Here is a 20230-nt window from a genome sequence, read left to right on the forward strand (position 1 = left end):
GACATCCATGAAGAAAAGTCCTGCATTTGGACATAACAGTCCTTTGCCCTTTTTCAGTTGAGAACTTGAGACCCATTCGCTGCTCCCTTCTGTCCTCCTCACCTTTTCTGTTCTCTCTCTCTACAACCGTCTTACCACCTATATCCCTGTACCTCATGGTCGATCTTCCAGAACGTACCGACGGGTCTAATCCCCATTTCGGGGACGCTGCCCACATTAGCACTTATGCAAACGTCGCAGCCCATGGCACCAGCAACGACTCGTCTCACCACAACAGCGATACCTATGCAGGCGTCGTGGCCCATCGCACCAGCAGCGATACATCTCACCATGTCAGTGGCACCTACGCAGATGTTGCGGCCCATGGCACCAGCAGTGAGCCGTCTCACCATTTCAGCGGCACCCACGCAGACGTCGCGGCCCATCACACCAGCGGCGATCCGCCTCACCATGTCAGTGGCACCTACGCAGATGTCGCGGCCCATGGTACCAGCAGTGAGCCGTCTCACCATTTCAGCAACACCCACGCAGACGTTGCGGCCCATCGTATCAGCGACGATGCACCTTACCATGTCAGCGGCACCTACGCAGACGTCACGGCTCATCGTAGCAGCAGCAGCATCAGGGTTTCGAAAGGCGGTGCCTATGCACCCCACCACAAAGGCGACACCAATGGCGGCCATGAGACTTCCAATGGAGCCGTCAGCATGGGTACGAGTGATAGCATTGCTGGTGGTCTGCATCGTCCCGGGTCGAATGTGGCTCCGCCGATGTACAAGGCGATTCGATTCTTTTTCGAGATCTGTCTCCACTCGTTCTATGGCAATGTTGAAGTTGAAGGGACAGAGAATATTGCACCGGATAACTACCCGGCTATCCTCGGTAAGCTATCTAGCTATCTATTGTCTTGTTTGGGTATGAGGCGGTGGTAGTGGTGGAAACGGATACGTCCGGAGAAACAAGGTGCAGGATGGTTGGTGATTCTACATTATGTCATTCAAAGTTAATGCAAGACCATGTAGTACTGACACGATTTCATGTGTAAATGTTCCTCTTCTCCCCCTCCCCCCCTCTCCCCCCCTCCCCTTCTTACGCTAGTGGCGAATCATAGCAACAGTTTGACGGATGCCATTGCAATTCTGTCGACAGTCCCGCCCAAGATCCGGAGTATGGTCCGCTTGACGGCCAAGGACACCTTCTGGCACAAGCCTGGAGTCTTCAAGTATGTGCTAATTTTGACTTCACGGCTGACTGTTGATTTGCGCGAAAAGTACAAAGGGATCACAATTAAACGGCCATGTCTCTTTGCATTTGCTCCATTGTTCGCCCGGTTCATTGTCCGCCTCGTAGCTATGTCATCAAGAGCGCTGGGACGATTCCGATTAAGCGGCGAAAGGACTATGAGAACCAGAAAGTTGACAACACGGAAACCATGGGCGCTTTGATCGATAGCCTGGGAACTGGAAGCTGTGTATGGTAAGTGCGACAGAAGCAACACGGGTTGCTCTTGGGAAGAGTTCATTGTTTCCGCAGTGCTTTTGCTGCTGTGAAATCATAGCGATCGGCGCGTGTGTATTGCTATTTTTGCACGTGCATACAGAATACGTGAGAAGTTTATGCAGATGTGGGGGTCGTGCACGACTATTGGACAAAACAAAGACATGGTGGGGGGATTTCGCATGATGGTTCAAGCTAGGCTTGCGATTGAGCTGTTTATCTAACATGTACACGTTTATGATGTGGTTGACGTGGATAGCATGTTCCCCGAAGGCATTTCCCGGTACCATCCTCAGCTGGCGCCTTTCAAGGCCGGCGTCGCCATGATCGCGAGTGATGTACGTGAACGTTGAACGCTGTGTTGACATTTGTCGTTTGATGATCCGACCAAAATGATTTGTCATCCGAATTCGTAGTAGTTTTTAATCGTCCCTCATTTTCTATGTATCCTACGTGTGCTCCTTCATTCATAGACCCTTGCGAGGTACCAGGACATGCCTGACTTCTCTCTGACGTTGGTGACGACGTCGATCAACTACTTGCACCGTGAAAAGTTCCGTTCCGATGTCGTGGTGACGTTCCATGCACCGATTGTCTTGACACCTCAGCAAGACGCGAAACTTTTCTCAGCGGACAAGCAAGAGAAAACAGAGGCGATCCGCAAACTGACTGAGCTATTGGAGAGCACAGTGAGATCGACTTTGCTAGATGCTCAGGACTGGGAGACTGTCCGAATTGGACATACGGCGCGGAAGCTGTATGCAGGTGATTTGGGAACCAGGATCTCGCTGGGCCAGTATGTACGTCTGACCAGGAAATTCGTCTCGGCATTTAGTCAGCACAAGCAGGAGACGGCAACTGCAAAACTGGAGGATGGATCACCGATCGGGGATAAGAACGGGGATTCATTAGAGATGAAGCAGCCGGTCAAGATGGATGCGGAAACTGTCAAGAAGATTGATGAGCTGGCGAAGGATCTTGCAGTACGTTTTGCTTCTGCGCATTCTTTTTTTATTTTTTATAGAGTGTTGGGTATTCGATATCGTGTTATGTTAAAGATCAAATGTGTTGACTCCCTAAATCTTCTCGTGCAACTTAGGAATACCAAGATCAACTGGACTTTTATCATCTCAAGGACTACCGCATCAAGCAGGGCAAACCCTCAGTGAGGGTGCTTTTCGGAAAACTGTTTCAACGATCCTTGCTGGCTTGTCTATTGTCCACGATCTGTCTCCCTGGACTCTTCCTTTGGGCGCCCGTCTTCATCGCAATCAAGTATGTTCTTTAGAATGCAACTGCGTTTATGATGATTTTATCATCCTGTCTTTATCAAAGCCCTGACTGCCGTGCAATTGCTCGATATTATCGAAACATAGGTACCAAGAGAGAAAGATTCGCAAAAAGGGGCCGCTGGAGGATAACCTGGATGAGATTGCACAGTACAAATTGATGATCGCGTCCTTCTTCCTGCCAGTGATCTGGGGCTTCTGGGTCTTGGTGACCCTCCCGATTGCGCTGTTCAGCGGCCCCGGCATTGTCATCTTGATGTGGCTGTAAGCGAAGGATTTTATCGACAACATTATTATATTTATGTCTCCATCTATTAGTCAACTGTGGTGCTAACGCCTACTATTCTGTCTTCATGTAGTACGATCCGCTGGCTCGAAGACTTGATCCACAATGCAAAATCGATGCTATCGCTGCTGCGCCTGCTGTTTTTGACGCAGGACACAATTTACTCACTGCGGGACTGCCGACAGGAGTTGGCAGAGCGGGTGCACGACTATGCGGTGCAGTACCTGAAGCTGCCTGAGGATCCTGAGGATCTGGTGCGCGAGAACCGGACACGAAAGGCGAGCAGTGGTTGGTTCGGCAAGTTGTCCGGCAGCTACTTTTCGATCAAGAGGAGAAGAAGAAAGGACTGGAACGAGGTTATGAGACTGCATGATGTTACCAAGTATGACTAAGCAGTGAGAGGACCATCAAGCGAGATGGACTATCAAGCGAGAAGGAGCTGTGGTTAAAGTGAAGCCTGAAATAAAGTTTTAGTAAAGCCATGAGCGCGCACGTCCACAGAAATATATGGTGTTCCTTGCAGGAGGGCATCGTGGCTTACCCGTTGAACACTAGGTTCTCATGGCACTTGAAGAGCAGACACATCGCAGAGGCAAAGCGTGATGCCCATTCTTGTTCACATTCATATTTCCAACCAGCAACGATGAGCAGCCTGCGACAGTTCAAGGCCACGGACCTCTTCAACTTCAACGCCATGTAAGACGCTTCGTCTCAATCGTTCCTTGGATCGTGCGTGTGTGTGGGAAATAGTCCACCATGGAAACTGACAGCTCCTTTTTTCATGGAAACCAATACTATATCGCCTGTTCATAAACAACAACAACAACAACAACAGCAATCTGGACTCGTTGACCGAGACGGTACGCGTTTTTGCTGTCTTCATTGCTACTCGACCTCACTGCATATGCTTAGGTCCAACATCCAGTGCTGACTAACACTCTCCTTCTCTTCCTTCTGTAACTGCTTTGTTATTTTTATTTTTATTTTTATTTTTGGCCATAGTACAACATCTCCTTCTACCTCTCGTATCTCGCGCGCTGGCCCGACCTGTTCTCGGTCCAATGCACCCCGTCCTCCACACTGATGGCCTACGTGATGGGCAAGGCCGAAGGCACCGGCACAGACTGGCACGGACACGTTACTGCGATCACAGTAGCACCCGAGTACCGTCGTCTGGGGCTCGCACAGGGGATGATGGCACTACTGGAACGTGTGTCTGAATATCCTTATGATGGCTATTTCGTTGATCTCTTTGTGCGGCGGTCGAATAAAGTCGCGATTGAGATGTATACCCAATTGGGGTATTCGATCTATCGGACCGTGAAGGGATATTATAATGGCGAGACTACCGAGGATGCCTTTGGTAAGTTGTGTTCGCGAGTTAGGAAGATAACAGACGGGAGAGGAGAAAAAAGATGTTGGTTGTGATGCAAAAGTTTTTAACCCAATTGTCCCTTTATTTTATTTTATTTTATTTTTTGCTTGTGGTATGGTAGATATGCGGAAACCGCTGAAGAGAGACGTCGATCGGAAGAGTGTCCGTGAGAACGGAGAGTCGTTTATAGTAGAACCGCACGAAGTACAATTCTAGCACAGAATACAGAGATCGGACCCCTCCTTGTCGTATGAGGAATGGAACCATTCATTATGAAACAGACGTCAGTCTTCAGCTCTGGGCGCATTTTTTTTTTTTTTTTTTTTTTTTTTAATTAATATTAATGGGTGGGCATAGGAAAACGACAAAAATGGGAAAGGCTATGATGAGGAGACAGGAGCCGTGGCAGTAGGTTGCTCATGCTCTATGTCTGCACTCGGTAAGAGACTTTCCCCTTCATCCTTGTTCACCTTCTCCGTCGTCGCCGTCGTCTCTGCCACATCGGCATCTGACTGGGGCGTGCCCGCGGGTGTGGGCTGAGACGAAGACCCATCTCCAGCATGTTTTTTGCCCACAGGCTGGTCAGGTTCCTGCTCACCATTCTGCACCTCCGTAACAGTGCCGTTATTCTGTGATTCTTGCAACTTCCGCTTCCCACGAGACTGCTGCTGTTGTGCCTGTTTGTTATTCTCATCTGCACTTTTCCTGGGCGGGGTGTCCAGATCTGTGGGATAGCCCTTAGCCTGCTGTGACTGGATCCATGCGTCGAGCTCGGCTTCCATGTCAAAGACCTTGACCACCGCACGGAAGCTCTTGGCCTCGCAAAGTGGGCGGTAATGAGGCGACTTTGTGTCCTCAACAAACATCTGCATCAGCACATATTTCGTGTTGGAATGGTGATTGCGCAATGTAATGCACTACCAAACCATGACCGGGCATAAAAAGATAACGAAAAACATCATTAGTAGCCCGTCTTTGCAACCGCCGAAAGTTTGATCCGCACAAAAAGAAAAAAGAAAAAAAGAAGCAATAACAGCATCTGCAGCAAAAGCGCTTTACTCACCTTGCGAAGATACTGTCGCACAATATCCATCAACGGCAACGGTCCCTCTTTCCGGAAGATCGACACATTCGCCTCCGCCTTCCTAGCATACATCACTGCAGTCACTCCCGCCAGTTCCTGCAACTTACCCAGCTGACTGTACTCAACCACATCCCCATTCGCAATCACCGGGATTGAAACCGCCTCAACGATCTCCTGGAACCGATCCCAATGGCCAGGCTCGCGTGGCCGTTCGTCCCTGTACCGGCAGTGGACCGCCAGGGCCTTGATCCCTGTGGCCTCGATCATTTTGACGAGCTTCAGGGTCTTTTCGCGGTCGGGGAAGATACGGATCTTGCAGGTGACTGGAAGGCCAGAATGTTGGACTAATTTGCGGAGGATCTATAAAGGTGTATGAGAATGGTTGATAAATCGATTTGCTGACACTATAAGTGCTGCTGTTCTTTTACTGGTTATAATGAAATATCGCCTGTTGCAGTAAAAGAGGAAAGGAGAGGACTTACGCCACAGAGCTTTTCGGGCTCCTCCATGAGTGCTGCGCCCATTCCACCATGGATCGAGAACCGTTTAGGACACCCGCAGTTCAGATCAATCGTCGAGACATCCTGCGCCCTGTAACAATATTAACGATTAAAAAAAAAAAAAAAAAAAAAAAAAAGAAGAAGCGAAGAACCCAAATTCAGTTGCCGTGTCCCCCTGTTCGTAGGTCATTTTCCTGTGCTCCACCAGCCATGTCTCGGACATACAATGCGGACAAAATAAAGAACATACACTGTGAGGGCAGCCTCGAGCGCCAGATCTGCATTCGCAGATCCAATCTGAAAAACAAGCTTAGATTTTTCGATCGGATGTGTCCTGAAAACTGAAACTCCCTTGACAAGATAGTCGATGGTCCCATTGTCCTCTATGTAAGCCAAGGATTGTGTCGGACCGGTTAGTCGACGACCCTCTTCGGTGTCAATGCATCTCACTTCCCTCCAGCTATGAGACACAACAACACAACATAAAACAACTCTACTACTTACCATTAACAACTCTCTCGGCTCCAACGATGCCTTTGTCAACTACCTCGGGTGTATAGACCAAGTCAGCTCCATATTCGAGCGCCATGAGTCGTATCGGCAGTGTGCCAATCCGGACCTATTTTTGTTCATGTGGCGGAAGCGTCAATGCATAATTCCCTGTTTGTCGATTCCCAGTCCTGTAAAGTTCATTCCTGAATAAGCAGTATGGTGGCAAGATCTTCTACCATGGGTGCAAGGATGCGGGCATTGGTGTAGTCCAGGGCCTGCATGCTAAAACAGTGAGTGTTGTTGTCCTTTGTACTGCGGTTTGCTTTCCCTTTAATTCTGCCGGTGCCCTGCCAAGAGAAAGAGATTGGCTTATTTGCAATAGTTGTTTCCAGTGAATGAGGGAAAGGAGAGGAGGAGCTGAGCGATTTCTTTGTCAGTGACAAAGTGCAGAAGGAGAAGAAGGGGGAGTTAACCCAGCATGGCGGAGGCGGACACTTTTCTTTTTCCATTTGAGCCTCAGCAGTCAATGTTGTTGGACTACTGTGACGATATTTTGCAAAAAAAGATCCTAATTTACATTAAATCAGTGCGAATTGAATTGAATCCTAGTGCTTTACAATAGAGACCACTATAAGGATTGGGAAACCAGGACCCAGATGTTGTTTACTGAACAAACGCGTCGCACTCAGGCACACTCAGACACTCCACCCACTCCATCCACCATCATTCTCGACAAAGTCTACAGCAATGGAGCACCCACACACCCCATATACCCACGGCCCCAGCAGCCGAGCTGGCTCTTCTTCCCAAAACCCAATTCCTAATGGTAAATGCACGCTCATCTTCAATGACAATCGACGCGACATTCGTCTAGACGGAGCACGTCCATGGCAGACTGGCGCTCAACGGTTCGCTCTCCTTTCGCCTACATGTCTGCATAGCAGCGTTGTCCGTCGGCGGTTCCGACAGAGGAGAGGAGCTGGAGGAGCTGGAAGAGGTGGAGCAAGAGATGGTACCCGAGACTCTTTTCGAAGGCCTCATTACTCCCTCCTGTGATGAGGTTGTCGACATGGGTCATGGCCCTTCCATGCAACCGCAATTCTCTCAACAACATGCAACCCAGCAACACCTGTCACCAAGAGCTCTAGAGAAATCTGTTCACCGTGAGATGTATCCTCGGCCCTCGGCCTTGCTTTCCAGCGGTTCCAGCGAGGCGTCCTCCTCTACATTGGTGACCAGCCTGTCGTCCCGCACGCGAAGCCGGCAAACAATATCCCAGGTCCAGGAGGGTCTGCGAGAACAACGTCGACGAGCTGTGGAGAACTCTCTGGCCGAGGCAGGAGTAGAAATGGAGCTTGCGGATGGACAGGTTTCAGGACAGAGATTAGGAATGATGATGAACACGCTGGCAGAACAAGAAATCGACCTTATGATCCAGCAAGAACGCCAGGCACTTTTGACCAAATCGACCGTATCAATGTACGAACGATACCAGCGGCATTGGGTGGTAAGTGTGAGGTTCGCACTGCCTCTAATACCTTATACTCGCAACAAGCACGCGTAAAACCTAATGAACCTGACCTAATGCTTGACTTCTATCTCTCCAGGAGTGGTGCCGTCGAAAAGGATACCCAGATATCAACGTTTACTGCAAGAAGTTTCAGCGATATATGGCTGAGAATGTTGCTGAGGAGCCAGACCCTATGAAAGGTATCGAACCTTTACGCGCCAACCCAAAGGTCCGATCTCAGCAACGGCTGGCGTACGATCCAAACCTGCCCCTGCCTTCCTACGAAACGGTGGATGCGTATATCAAGGCCGCCATCGATCTTTATGTCAGCCAGAAATCCGACTCCTCAAACAAGGCCATGCAAAACGAGCCCCACCCACGCTCCGCTCATGTCCGGACGCTCATGAAGAAGTATCAGCTAAGAGTGGCCGCGCTGAAGAAATCTATGGTCTCGACCGATCTGACCTTTGACGAGGGAAACGACTTGGAGGTGTTGAGGCAGACGATGAAGACAGCTTGGACCCACAAGTACCGGCATCTAGGCGGTGGAAGGAAGCACGATGTCGTTGGCCTCCGCACTCGGCTTAACGCTGTATGGTCCCACTATATGGTAATGCGCGGTGAAAACATGAGGATGGCTACATTGGCTGACCTCGCCACTCACACCGTCAATCAAGGAAACTCTGGAGGACAAAGTGTTGTTGGTATCTCTCTTTCGATGCTACGAGGGAAAACGAACCGCGAGGGCAAGGAGAATAAAGGAGTTATAGTGCGAAGCAAGGATGTTGAGGTCTGCCCCGTCGGTGCCTTCGTACTCTACCTCTATGAACTGTGGATGGTATGATCTCTCTCCTCTATTCCTCTATTTTTTTTAATTTTTTTCCTTAATTTTTTTTTTTAATTTTTTTTTTTAATTTTTTTTAATTTTTTTTTTTTTTTCGCGCTCATAACAATCGCCTTTTCATTTCTTCCTTTGTAGCATCCAAGAAGCCCTCCGGATTTCAACGAACACTCCTGGAGCGAGATCTTCATCCTATATGCAGGAGGGGATCCGTTGAAGCAGTTGTCACACAGTGCACAGTACAGGCATGCCGCCACAATGTGGAATAAATCGGCCAACCCAACGAACAAGCCCACTCATGCGCATCGAGGTTCTGGAGCGCGCCATGCTCTCGCGGCCGGGGCGGACATCGCCTCAATTGCGCAAGCTGGACACTGGAGCGTTGATCGCGTGGCGACACATTATCTGGACCGACATTCTGCGCAGGTGGCTCTGAAAATGGCCGGGTGCACATTGCCAGGGGAGCGTCTATGGCTCGCGCGAAATACTCTCATCCCGCCTATTGACCTTCAGCGACAAGTCTTCCCATTTATCGAACACTACTTCACGGATTCCGAGGATTGGCTCGTATGGACTTCCAATATCATGATGGATCGCGATATATTCGAGGATCGGCCTTCCAACACCAGGATGAAAATTCTGAGCCAGGACATCCCCAAGCTGCGCATCCTTCTTCTATTGACACATCTGCGCAAAGTCCTTCTTCAAGACGCTGCGGTTCTCATCAATCTTCGAACTTCCGAATTTCGTTACGGCGAGCACCACATCTTCAGAGATCGTTTATTTGGCAGCACTCTATTCTTGAGGTTCCAGGAACGCTTACTTCACAGCATAGAAACTACACGCTCCCCGGTATCGGACAGCCTTGCCGCAAACGCTCCAGCCATCAACCACGAATTCCGCTCGCTGCACATGCGAGATGAGCAGAATAACCGCGTACTCAACGAGCTCCTCAAGACCACATCTGCTGTAAGAAACGAGCAGAGAGAAGACCTCATGGAGGCTACCTCCACCATTAAGGCTCGAATCGACGATCGATTCAGCGCTCTCGTCAGCTTTGCCTTCGACATATCATCTGGCCTCACTCAAGCGATAACCAATTTATCTCAGAGGGAGCAGCAGGGAGCAGATCAAGGGCGTCAACCACAGAGTCAACAGAACTTGAATGGCTTACGACAACTTCAACAGGATCAAATGCAGGGGTTGCAGCTACTCCGAAATCTGGGACCCAGCCCGCAACTAGCGCAAGCGCAAGAGCTGTACATCCAGCTTATAGAGAAAACGCAACAGCTAATTCAGCCCCAAGGACATCAGCTATTGCATACGCTCCAGCCGCATGTTCGTGTTCAACGTTCTCAAGTAGAACGACAACTGCCGGGTGAAGAACAAGAAACAGCGGCGGAGCAGGAGCAAGCGGTGGTGGAACAAGAAGATGAGCAGGAACAGCAATCGGAAATCCATCAGGAAGCCACCTTGCATCTACCGGACCAGGAACAGGCGCTTCAACCGCCAGAGCATCAACCACAGCCTGAAGAGCATGACATAGAGGACCAAATGGACCAAATGGAAGAAGCGCTGGCGTACCCTAGATATCAACCACCTTTTATTGCTGACCACATCATGCTTGGACGCGACGATCCTCTTCGAGACCAATGGAAGGAGTGGTTCTTTGGACTGAATGGGCAACCATCACTTTGGCAACTCAACAAGCACTACAAGTCCAAGTGGCGGAAGGGGAGCGACCAGAAAGCTAACACGCGGTCAAAGCAATTCTACTACAAGAGGCGTCTGATCCGCTCGGTGTTGAAAACCTCCTTGCGGATGCCTGGGTCCACATTGGAGTTGAGGGTTGAAGCAGCTCTACAATCAGTAGAAGAGCAGCTCCAAACGATGTCTATGAACCGGTACGTGAAAACACTTGACGTAGAGAGATAGAAAGTGAATAAAAAAAGCTTGCCATTATGACCATTAAGACGTGCAACATGCGACATGAGAATGGAGATGAGATGGTGCAGCCAGCCTTTTTTTTTTTTTTTTTTTTTTATTCTACAGACCTACAGACAGTAGAAAAAAGTGAGTGCATTGTATTGGGATCCTAATACTACACTAGGAGGAATCCAGAGTAATATCCCCCAAGTATTTCTTTCGAATTTGGGATACTGGCACAGTTCCCCCATCCAAAAAATTTTTAGGACCCCAATAGGAAATATACTGTACAGCAAAGTTATCCCACTCCTCCGGGATCAGTTTGTTTTCATCAACGCGGCTCCAGAAACATGGCCCCGTTCCACCATGCCCGCCTCTATTGTTATTTTTGCACATGCTTCAAGGCTCCAGTCCAGCATATCGTATTTGTTATGCGTATTTGTGCTGACTGAATGCTCTTTAGCGATACTGTCTGTTGCAGCGCTACAGCTTCTTTTCATTCTATGCTGACCACTGATATTTAGACAACAAAAGGACAGCAAAAATAAAAATATAAACAAAACAACGCACTACTAATACTAGTTGGCACAAAATACTTACGGAGCAAGACAGCACTGATAAATGCGCGTAGACGAGTAAAGTAATGTTGTCCCTGTCTTTCAACCGGAAGAGAATGGTACGAATGGGAATGAGTCTGGGGGAAGGAGCGCCTTGTTCGAAGAACCGCTGCAGACAAATTACGCGCATGAATTCGGAAATCGCTCTTCGCAACATATACTTTAATGGGTACCAAGATTGGTTGTAAAGTAAAACGGCGTTTTCTATTGTTCCACGAACCTGCTCTTGGACACAAACAATCCAACCCACGTCTTAACCCGCATTAGCCTTGCAGCCCGATGAGTCTGGCCCTCAACCCAGGCATTCATTCGTAATATCAACGTATGCGACGTTCAAATGAATTGTGAACACCATGCTTTTGACAGTGCTTAGGCAGAGTAGATGAATTACCAACTTGGGCCTCTATATGCATCAACGTATATTTGCATACATAACCGAACGATCACAAGCTGCACTCTGTTTTTCCAAAATACGAACGAGCTGGCCACAACAAAAGGATGAATCTGAAGCGCAGATGTTGTTGTTTATCGGTGGACAACGGTCCTTCCGGTTTTCATTGTATGCACAAACACTCTGTTTGTGCCAACAGAAGCCCTTCCTGTTTGTATATCCAACATTTACGCACCCAGAATATTGCAGGTGAGCACCTCGCCCTCCTTATAAAAAGTCATTGTACTTCCCACATATTCATAGCTGCTTCGCTCCGTCGACTGAACCTCCTCCTTCGGTGTCCATCTAGCCCTAGTCCGCCCCTTCTCCCATCCTATCCAAATCCACGTCCGGCTCCGCCCTCCTTCCAGACGTTCACCTTCCCCCTCACACCTCTCCTCCACGACTTGACACGTTTCCTTCCGCCACCGCCTACCCTTGCACCACTAACGCCTCCCACCATAAGAAATGGCCTTCGACATCCGCGACGAAGACGAGCCTCATGATGAGTTCGACGAGTATGAGGAAGTGAAGCAGCCGGAACGTCCAAAGTTCTATCGCCGCAAAAAGTTCTGGATGTTCTGCATCCCCAACGCGATCATTGCGCTCATCATTGCCGTGGTGCTGGCGCTCTATGTGATTATGCCCAAGATTGCACAGGGTCTCATGAACAAGGCCACCATCAACTTTTCGCAGCTTGTAAGTCCATTGCCTGCTCCTACTGTCTTTCTGTCTGTTTCTATCCAATTCAATATACTTTTCTGCGCCTCTCGGCACTTTTCTGCGCTTCCCACCATATACCCCCACACATCTCTGCTTCATCTTTCACACCGCGAAAAAAACACACATGTAGTACATACGCTCCTGTGTGCACTGCTAGGTCGTACGCGGCTGTTGGCTGAAACGTATCTGACGCATCCAACGCATCCAACGCATTTAACGCATCTAACGCATTTAATACATCTGTGCCTGCATGTACCGTGCATGCCATGAATCTGCTCTGTAACTCTACAGGACATCACCGACCCCTCGCCCACATCCATGAACGTGGTGATGCAGGGCGAGATGCGCAACACCGGACCCTTCCATGCCGACATCAGCTTCCCTGGGACTGTCACTGTCTCCTGGAACGGCATTGTGCTCGGCACTACCGAGATCCCTGGCACCAGCACTGCTTCGTACGTATCTGTGCAATACCAGCTGTGTATCTGCTGAATGATTTGCGGGCCGATGATGCTCTCGGTCTGCTCGCTGTATCTCACCCTGTATTCTCTCTATCTCTCTATCCCTCGTTATCTCGCTATCTCGCTACCTTGCTGCTTTGCTATCTCGCTCCCGGCTTCTCCACTCGTCCCTCCCGACAGTGGCGGTCATGGCGACTTGAACCTGCAGAGCAGTGTCACCATCACTAACTCGAGCGGCTTCGCAGAGTTCTCGAGCTACATGCTCAATGCCGAGTCCTTTGTCTGGCACCTCGAGGGTAAGCTGAACGTCAAGGCTCTCGGCCACACCGTCAAGGACCTCGACCTGAACAAGGACATCACTGTGAAAGGTAAGCACCCGTATGGACATGCATCCGAGCAGCTACTCGAGCATGCACTCAAGCATGCACTCGAGCATGCATCCGAGCTGCTATCTGTGCACTCTGTTATTGTCTCTTCACGCAGACGTGCATGTTCTTGACATCTGCCACGATGCCTAACCCTCAATTGTCTGCACCTCCTTTTGACCTCCCCAGCGTTCAACGGTCTGCCCGGTACAACTATCCAAAAGTTCTCCCTCCCCGGCGACGACCCCTCCGGCAACGGCATCATCATCGAGATCGACACCCTCGTCACCAACCCCTCCGCCATCCAGATGTACATGGGCAGCTTGACCTTGGCCATCTCGTATAAGAACACGGTCATGGGATATGTCACTGCCAACAACCTGACCATGGCCCGCGGCCCGCAGACGCTGAGCATGAAGGGCGTGCTGATCCCCCAGGCCACGGTCGAGGGTCTCGCAGACACCTCGGAGATGATGTCCCGCTACATCGGCAATGCCGTGACGGACACCATTGCCACTGGCTACGAGGTCAAGCCTGACGGCGTCAACTCGGTCGACTGGCTGTCTGCGGCAATCAAGAACCTGAAGCTGACGGTCCCGCTCCAGAGCCCGACGCCACTGCAGCTGATCAAAGCCCTGAACCTCGGGGCCCTGGGTCTGACCTTCACTCCTCCGACCGCGTACCAACCCGTGACGACCTCGACCGGTGTCCTGGCCAACTACACGCTCCCCGACGGCTTTGGGTTCAACATCCAGTTCACTCAGGTCGCCAACGAGCTGGCCCTCAGCCGCAACAACATCACCATTGCCAACCTCAACTCGTCCTACAACCCCTCGACCTCGAACATGGCTGCGGGCACCCTCAACTTTAACCTGCTGGCCACTCCTCTGCTCGTCCCCGAGGACGCCCACCAGGCCTTTCAGGAGTTCAACCGCGACCTGACTGTCGGCGCCAATCTGCCGTTCAATGTCGTGGGCAAGGCCTCGGTCTTTGCCAACACCTCCATCGGTGTCGTCAACCTCGTCAACATCCCGCTCAACGCCACGACCGAGCTTAGCGGTCTGCAGAGCCTTGCCAATCCTGCACCGACCATCACGGCCCTCCAGGTGGTGTCCAGCACCGCCACGGACCTGACCATGGCCATCACCGTCGTGATCGTGAACCCGTCGTCGATCTCGCTGAATGCGGGTGACATTGTGCTTGACCTGATGTACAAGGGTGTCCGTCTCGGAACAGTGACCATGCCAAACCTGGCTATTGTCCCCGGCGCCAACACTGTCGAGGCCTCGTCCACGATCAATCCCGCAGCCTCACCCGAGGGCATGGAGCTGCTGACCCTGTACACCAGCGGCGCCGGTGCCGAGGTCAGCATTGCAGGCACCCCCACCAGCACCACTGTCGATTCGCTGACCCTGGCCTTTGGCGCACTCAACATCGGCACACAGATGCCTGGGCTGCAGTCCAAGTTGCTGGCAGGAGCCTCGCTGGTTGTGCTCGACACCACCCTCGCCAACGGCATCGCCCAGACCGTGGTCACGGTCAACAACCCGTTCGTCCCAGCCATGAGCATCCTGTCCATCGACTCCAAGATCACCTACAACGGCGCCTCGCTCGGCACCGTGGTGTCAACCTTCAGCTCGCCCCCCGTCATCCCCGGCACTGGTCAGGGCACCATCACTGCCAGCCTCGCCATGAACACCGACCCACACGACCTCGTCACCCTGATCCGCGCCCAGGCCGTCAAGAACGGCATCAACACCGACGCCTTTGACGGCCTGCTCTCGCTCCAGCAGGGCGGCAACCCTCCCGCCAGCCTCTTCGACGGCTTCAACGTCGCCGACTTCACCATCAAGGCCATGGCCGGCCTCAGCGTCGACATCGAGATGACCACCACCGTCAAGCTGGGCGACTACCAGGTCACGATCCCCTACACCCAGACAGGCGTCCCCACCGCCACGGACCAGACCATCCTCAAGCTCATCCCCATCGTCGGCACCCCCATCGCCCAGCTCCTCGTCGAGCGCTCCGTCCTCGGCTTTGACTCTATCAAGATCCTCAACCCCACCGACACCAACTTCCAGACCGACATTATCGGTGCCATCACCGACACTGGCCCACTGGATGCCCAGATCCAGTTCCCCAACCCCGTCACCATCTCGTTTGACGGCAAGCCAATTGGAACAATGATGATGCCGACGGTGGACGCGGTCGCCAACAAGGGTGCGCCACTGAACCTGGCTGCCGTGCCCTTCATCATCACCGACCTCGCAGCCTTCACAGACTTCAATGTCTATGCGCTCAACAACGAGAAGTTCGACTGGACGATCTCGACCGAGGGCCTGGTTGTCAATGCCATGGGCACCTCGCTCCCCGGCGTGACCATGACCAAGAAGGTGACGCTCGACGGCTTCAACAAGCTGCAGGGCCTGGAGCTGTCGAGCTACATCATCAACACCATCGACGCCGACGGTCTGCACATGGTCATCAGCGCCTCGCTCGCCAACCCCTCGACCATCGGCCTGACCATCCCGGTCTCGAACTTCGACACTGGCTTCCACGGCAAGGTGCTCGGACCAGCTGTGGCCGAGGGCCTGACGCTGCTCCCGCACGGCAACTCGAGCTTTGCACTGAAGGCGACCATCTCGTCAGCCAACGGTGACCTGAGGCCATACCTGGCTGCCATCTTCCAGAACGCGCTCGGCGGTACTGCGACACCGCTCGATGCTACCGGAACGGGCGCACCCGGCCTCTCATGGCTGGATGCGGCAATCAAGTCGCTGGTGCTGCATACCAGCCTCCCACCTCTGACGGAGCCGCCAATCGAGTCGGTGGCCATCGACGCCATGTCCATGGACTTTTCCTGCGACTCGTGCGTGTGGTCTCCGACCGCCATCTCGACCATCACGGCCAAGACGAACCTCCCCTTCGCAAACGGTGCGCCGATTGTCCAGCTCAGCCAGAACGTCGAGATCCTGGACAAGGATGGTCAAGTGGTCGGAGTCCTCAGCACTCCCTATGCTCCAGCCACCACATCCGGCAACACGGTGACATCCACGGCCCCTTCTGCGCCACTGGTTGTTGCTGATGGTTCGCACGAGATCTACTCTGCCTTCATCGGAGACCTCAACATGGCCACGACCTATGAGCTTGGGCTTCGCGGAACAGCCGACTCGATCCTGGATCTCGGCGCACTTGGTCAGGTCGAAGTCAAGGGCATCAAGTTGGACGTCAAGACATCGATGGCTGGCCTCCAAGGACTGCAGAAGATCGAATATGTTACCAATCTGGGCTACGACTTTATTGGGGGTATCACCTCCACGCTCCTGGTTAACATTGTCAATCCCAGCAAGCTGACCCTCAATATTGGAGATTTGACTTTGAAGATGGGCAAAGACACCACAGATGCAGGCTTTGCTGGCTACTCGCAAATCACCGACTTGATATTGGTCCCTGGAGACAATCTGATCCAGGCTGTGGCCGCTATCGATAATACATTACCTGGTGGATCTGAACTGGCGACTGAACTCTTCTACCAAAACACGACGGTCACCATGTACGGCTTCCCTGGGGTCAGCAAGAACCCTGCCCTGGCTGCTGGATTGCAAAGTCTTGTTACTCAGACTGTCATCCCCGCGGGGTTGGAAACGTTCCAGAACGCTCCTCCCTACAGCGCGACCTGGAAGATCAAAGTTCCGCCAACTGCAGTAACGATGGCATGATCGAGATCACGACTACCTTCAGCAACCCTTATTTCTCCTTGCCACTCCACATGCTCCTTCCTGTCTCCGATCCAGCTGTGTACACGGGCACGGATCCCAGCCACATTGAGGTTCCCATGGGCAACGGCGGCACCCCAAACCGAATATTCGATTTCCTGAACAACTTCAAGTTCGATCTGGCTCCCAATTCCTCAACCACCATCACGATGCAGCTGCAGTTATCGACGATCGGTATGAACGGAACACCTAGGAGCTACGTGAGGGGGTGGTTGAGCAATCCAAATCCGGAACCGTTCCGATCTACGTGATGCTTTTACCTGAATGTACCCTGGGCAAAGACCCCCGTAAGTTCCAAGGCTACTGGGCTTCGGACACTATCTACCCTGACCTCACCTTCTTGACGCTTGAGACCGGACCGGACTTTGCGCTGATTCTTGACTGGTTCGATAAGAAGTACCCACCAATGCCTTTGATCGCAACCAACCCAGTCTCAGGGGTTACTTCGCCAACGGTGTCCCCCAGCGTAGTCTCGCCCACGTCGACCGTTACTGCCCCGACGGACCCCTCCTCGACGACCCCATCCACGACTGCGTCAGCAGCACCCAATCCCGAGCCAACGCCGACGACGACAACGACAACGACAACGACAGTAACACCGTCTCCAACACCAGAAGTGCTGAATCCGGTGTGAGCGCGGTGATGCCATGATAGAAATGCATAACGTTCTCTAAAGATGTGGTTCCTTCCACATAATATAGGCCCGTATTGCCCGTATTTATTCTTCATCTTCATCTTCATCTCCAATCTCTAATTACGTACAAAGACCTTTCTCCCTTCCGCCTTCCAGAAATCTATATTGAATAATTTATTTCAATGGATGTTACGACCTCATTCTTCTGCCTTAGCGCTGTTGTATTGGATGAAATGAGATGTGCTGAAATGCCATTAAAATAAAAGAACAAAAGAAAGAACAGAAGTACGGCAGAGAGTATCCTAAGTCCTGGCCCTGCATACGACCTACGGTTGGTTTGCGGCCGATCGAGTCGCTCGATCTACGCGGAGAGCTTTAGCCCTTGGTTCTCTCGTACAAAAAAAAAAAAATGGTCAAGATTAACTTTATAGTTCTGCACGCACTTGCTCATGAATCTCCAATGGATGCTAGACTACGCCTACGGAACTTAGGCGCTTGCTTCTTAAGCGTTCATGGTCATTTCGTTTGCTCAGGCAATATTTTTTTTTGTAAATGTCTTGCAGTAAAGTAAATTACCTCGGCTTCAACTCATTCCCTCTGCATTCTATCTGTTCCTTTATCTGCTATATCCGATTGGACTATATCGCATTGAACTGTATCATATTAAGTTGTAATTCATTGTACTGTGCTGCATTGTATTGTGTTGCATTGCATTGGTAGCATGTGTCCGGAAAAGATTGTGGAACTAGACTAGCTTTTGTGGAGGAGCCCTTTTTTTCCTGTTCATTCTTGTGCTGTCGTCCTTCATACGCCTCTCTATTGCCTATTGTAACACCAAGCGTAAAAAAAAAAAAAAAAAAAAAAAAAAAGCACTAGCTGTATGTGTTTAGAGTCAAGAAGCAATAGTAAGAATGAATTGTACACTAAACAAAAGAGAATAAGACTCTTTGTATAGTAAGAGTATTGCTGGAAAACAGTATCTCGGCTAGCGGCTATCGCCAAAAAAAAAAAAAAAAAATATCGGTGTGTGCAACGCGAGAAGCCGACATATAGTTGCCCAGCACCAAAAACGTGCTGAGAGAGGTAAACATTAACGTGCTGAAGTTTCTGCCCTTGCGTCTTGTTGATGGTCATGGCAAATGCGGCCTTGACAGGGAATTGTCGCCTAGTGAACTTGGTTGGCGCACTTCCGTCGTCCATGGTCGTGAGTAGTATACGCCATGAAGGATCTCTGCGCCTAGGTATCTCTGGTGGAGTGCCCGAACGACCAATCAAGTGCTATTGCAGAGGTCTGATGTTCCATACATATTTCGAAGGAAAATGATAGGCTGGCCAATCTTCAACAGTAACACATGCGGAGGCATACCTGGAAAGTTGGGCGGAATTCAGGCACTCTACAGGATAAGCGGCAGTGTACACGCCGTCCGCTATGTCCTGGCTGTTATAAACCTTCCCTTCGCCTTGTCTCCCATTAAGAAGCATCTGAGTTACCATAAAATTGATTCTGTCTACATCGACATTGAATGTCGTAAATATTGCCCGGCCTTTTAAAAATATCTAGTTGCTGGGGGGCGATCTCAGTGTCTGAATAAATCTCCCTGATGAACTGCCTTTCAGACGGGTTGTTCTCGGTTACGGGATTGGCTGAGTTGAACACATACTGGTCTGGTATCCTGATCAAATCGCCATGCGGACCTGGAGTGAAAGTTGGCTCTGTGCTGTTACCAGTACGGAGAAACCACTCTGTGAAAGACTGGCCTAACGGGTCAGCCTTTGTTCGTATGTTCTCTCTAAGAGTTAGAGTCTGCACATGCGGTCAGATTTTTCGAGAGTTCTCGAGGCAAGCACCCCCAATCTGGGCAGGTGTTCCTCGAGGCACAACGGGCAAGACTTGACGGAAGTCTCCCCCAAATACGGCAACCTTGCCGCCAAAAGGCGTGTCCGTCTTTTGCATGGTGTCGCGGAAAGTGGCATCCCCTGCTTCGAAGATATGCGGGTGGTGCATCAGTGCCTCATCCCAAAAGACTGCATCTGATTCTCAGATCCTTGTTACCATTCCCTACTGCACAGGAATATTGCACGTTGAGTGCTCCATGATTTGGAGGGGAACCTTGAAGGTCGAATGGATTTACGGCCTCCTTCCAGGGTTTGTGCGATGATTCCCGACGAAGCGACCACGATTACGTCTTTCTCCCCCCTTCCTCGGATGTGGGCAATTAAAGTATTGTACAAAAATGACTTTCCCGTTCCCCCTGGCCCACCAATAAAGAACATATTTGAAACTTCCTCGTCCTATTTATCCAATGCTGCCGCAACCATAGACTACAGTATCTTTTGATCGTCGTTGCAGAGTCCCAGTTGTAATCCGCCTTTACCGCGAGTCCCTCGATACTGAGTTCTGCCTGTTGTCCGAAGTCATCGTCA

At 51.0% G+C, this 20230-nt stretch overlaps 4 protein-coding genes across 4 annotated transcripts; 2 read left to right on the plus strand and 2 right to left on the minus strand.

Moving 5' to 3' along the window:
* Nucleotides 1–707: 707 nt before the first annotated feature.
* BC939DRAFT_394477 (uncharacterized protein) lies at nt 708–3464 on the plus strand (the record flags this gene model as incomplete). Its single annotated transcript, XM_051552159.1, has 8 exons — nt 708–882; nt 1099–1222; nt 1351–1476; nt 1757–1835; nt 1971–2480; nt 2597–2772; nt 2874–3050; nt 3146–3464. The coding sequence occupies 8 exons, from the start codon at nt 708–710 to the stop codon at nt 3462–3464; spliced, it is 1686 nt and encodes a 561-aa protein (XP_051414874.1).
* BC939DRAFT_444092 (acyl-CoA N-acyltransferase) lies at nt 3338–4743 on the plus strand. The gene is made up of 5 exons (XM_051554619.1): nt 3338–3385; nt 3614–3768; nt 3908–3932; nt 4075–4435; nt 4569–4743. Exons 2-5 carry the CDS (start codon nt 3716–3718, stop codon nt 4661–4663), a joined length of 534 nt encoding a protein of 177 aa, XP_051414875.1. The 5' UTR covers nt 3338–3385; nt 3614–3715; the 3' UTR covers nt 4664–4743.
* A 501-nt stretch (nt 4744–5244) lies between these two features.
* Nucleotides 5245–6795, minus strand: BC939DRAFT_390702 (uncharacterized protein; the record flags this gene model as incomplete). Its single annotated transcript, XM_051551910.1, has 6 exons — nt 5245–5364; nt 5511–5891; nt 6014–6122; nt 6282–6414; nt 6536–6650; nt 6760–6795. Coding segments are annotated over 6 exons (894 nt in total), but the record flags the coding sequence as incomplete, so codon positions are not given.
* Nucleotides 6796–18622: 11827 nt separating this feature from the next.
* Nucleotides 18623–19024, minus strand: BC939DRAFT_394425 (uncharacterized protein; the record flags this gene model as incomplete). The annotated part of the gene is made up of 1 exon (XM_051552154.1): nt 18623–19024. A coding segment is annotated over one exon (402 nt), but the record flags the coding sequence as incomplete, so codon positions are not given.
* Between the last annotated feature and the right edge of the window lie 1206 nt (nt 19025–20230).

Source organism: Gamsiella multidivaricata, assembly GCF_025024155.1.
Source record: "Gamsiella multidivaricata strain RSA 2152 chromosome Unknown BC939scaffold_15, whole genome shotgun sequence".
In the NCBI taxonomy this organism is placed as follows: Eukaryota; Fungi; Mortierellomycota; class Mortierellomycetes; order Mortierellales; family Mortierellaceae; genus Gamsiella; species Gamsiella multidivaricata.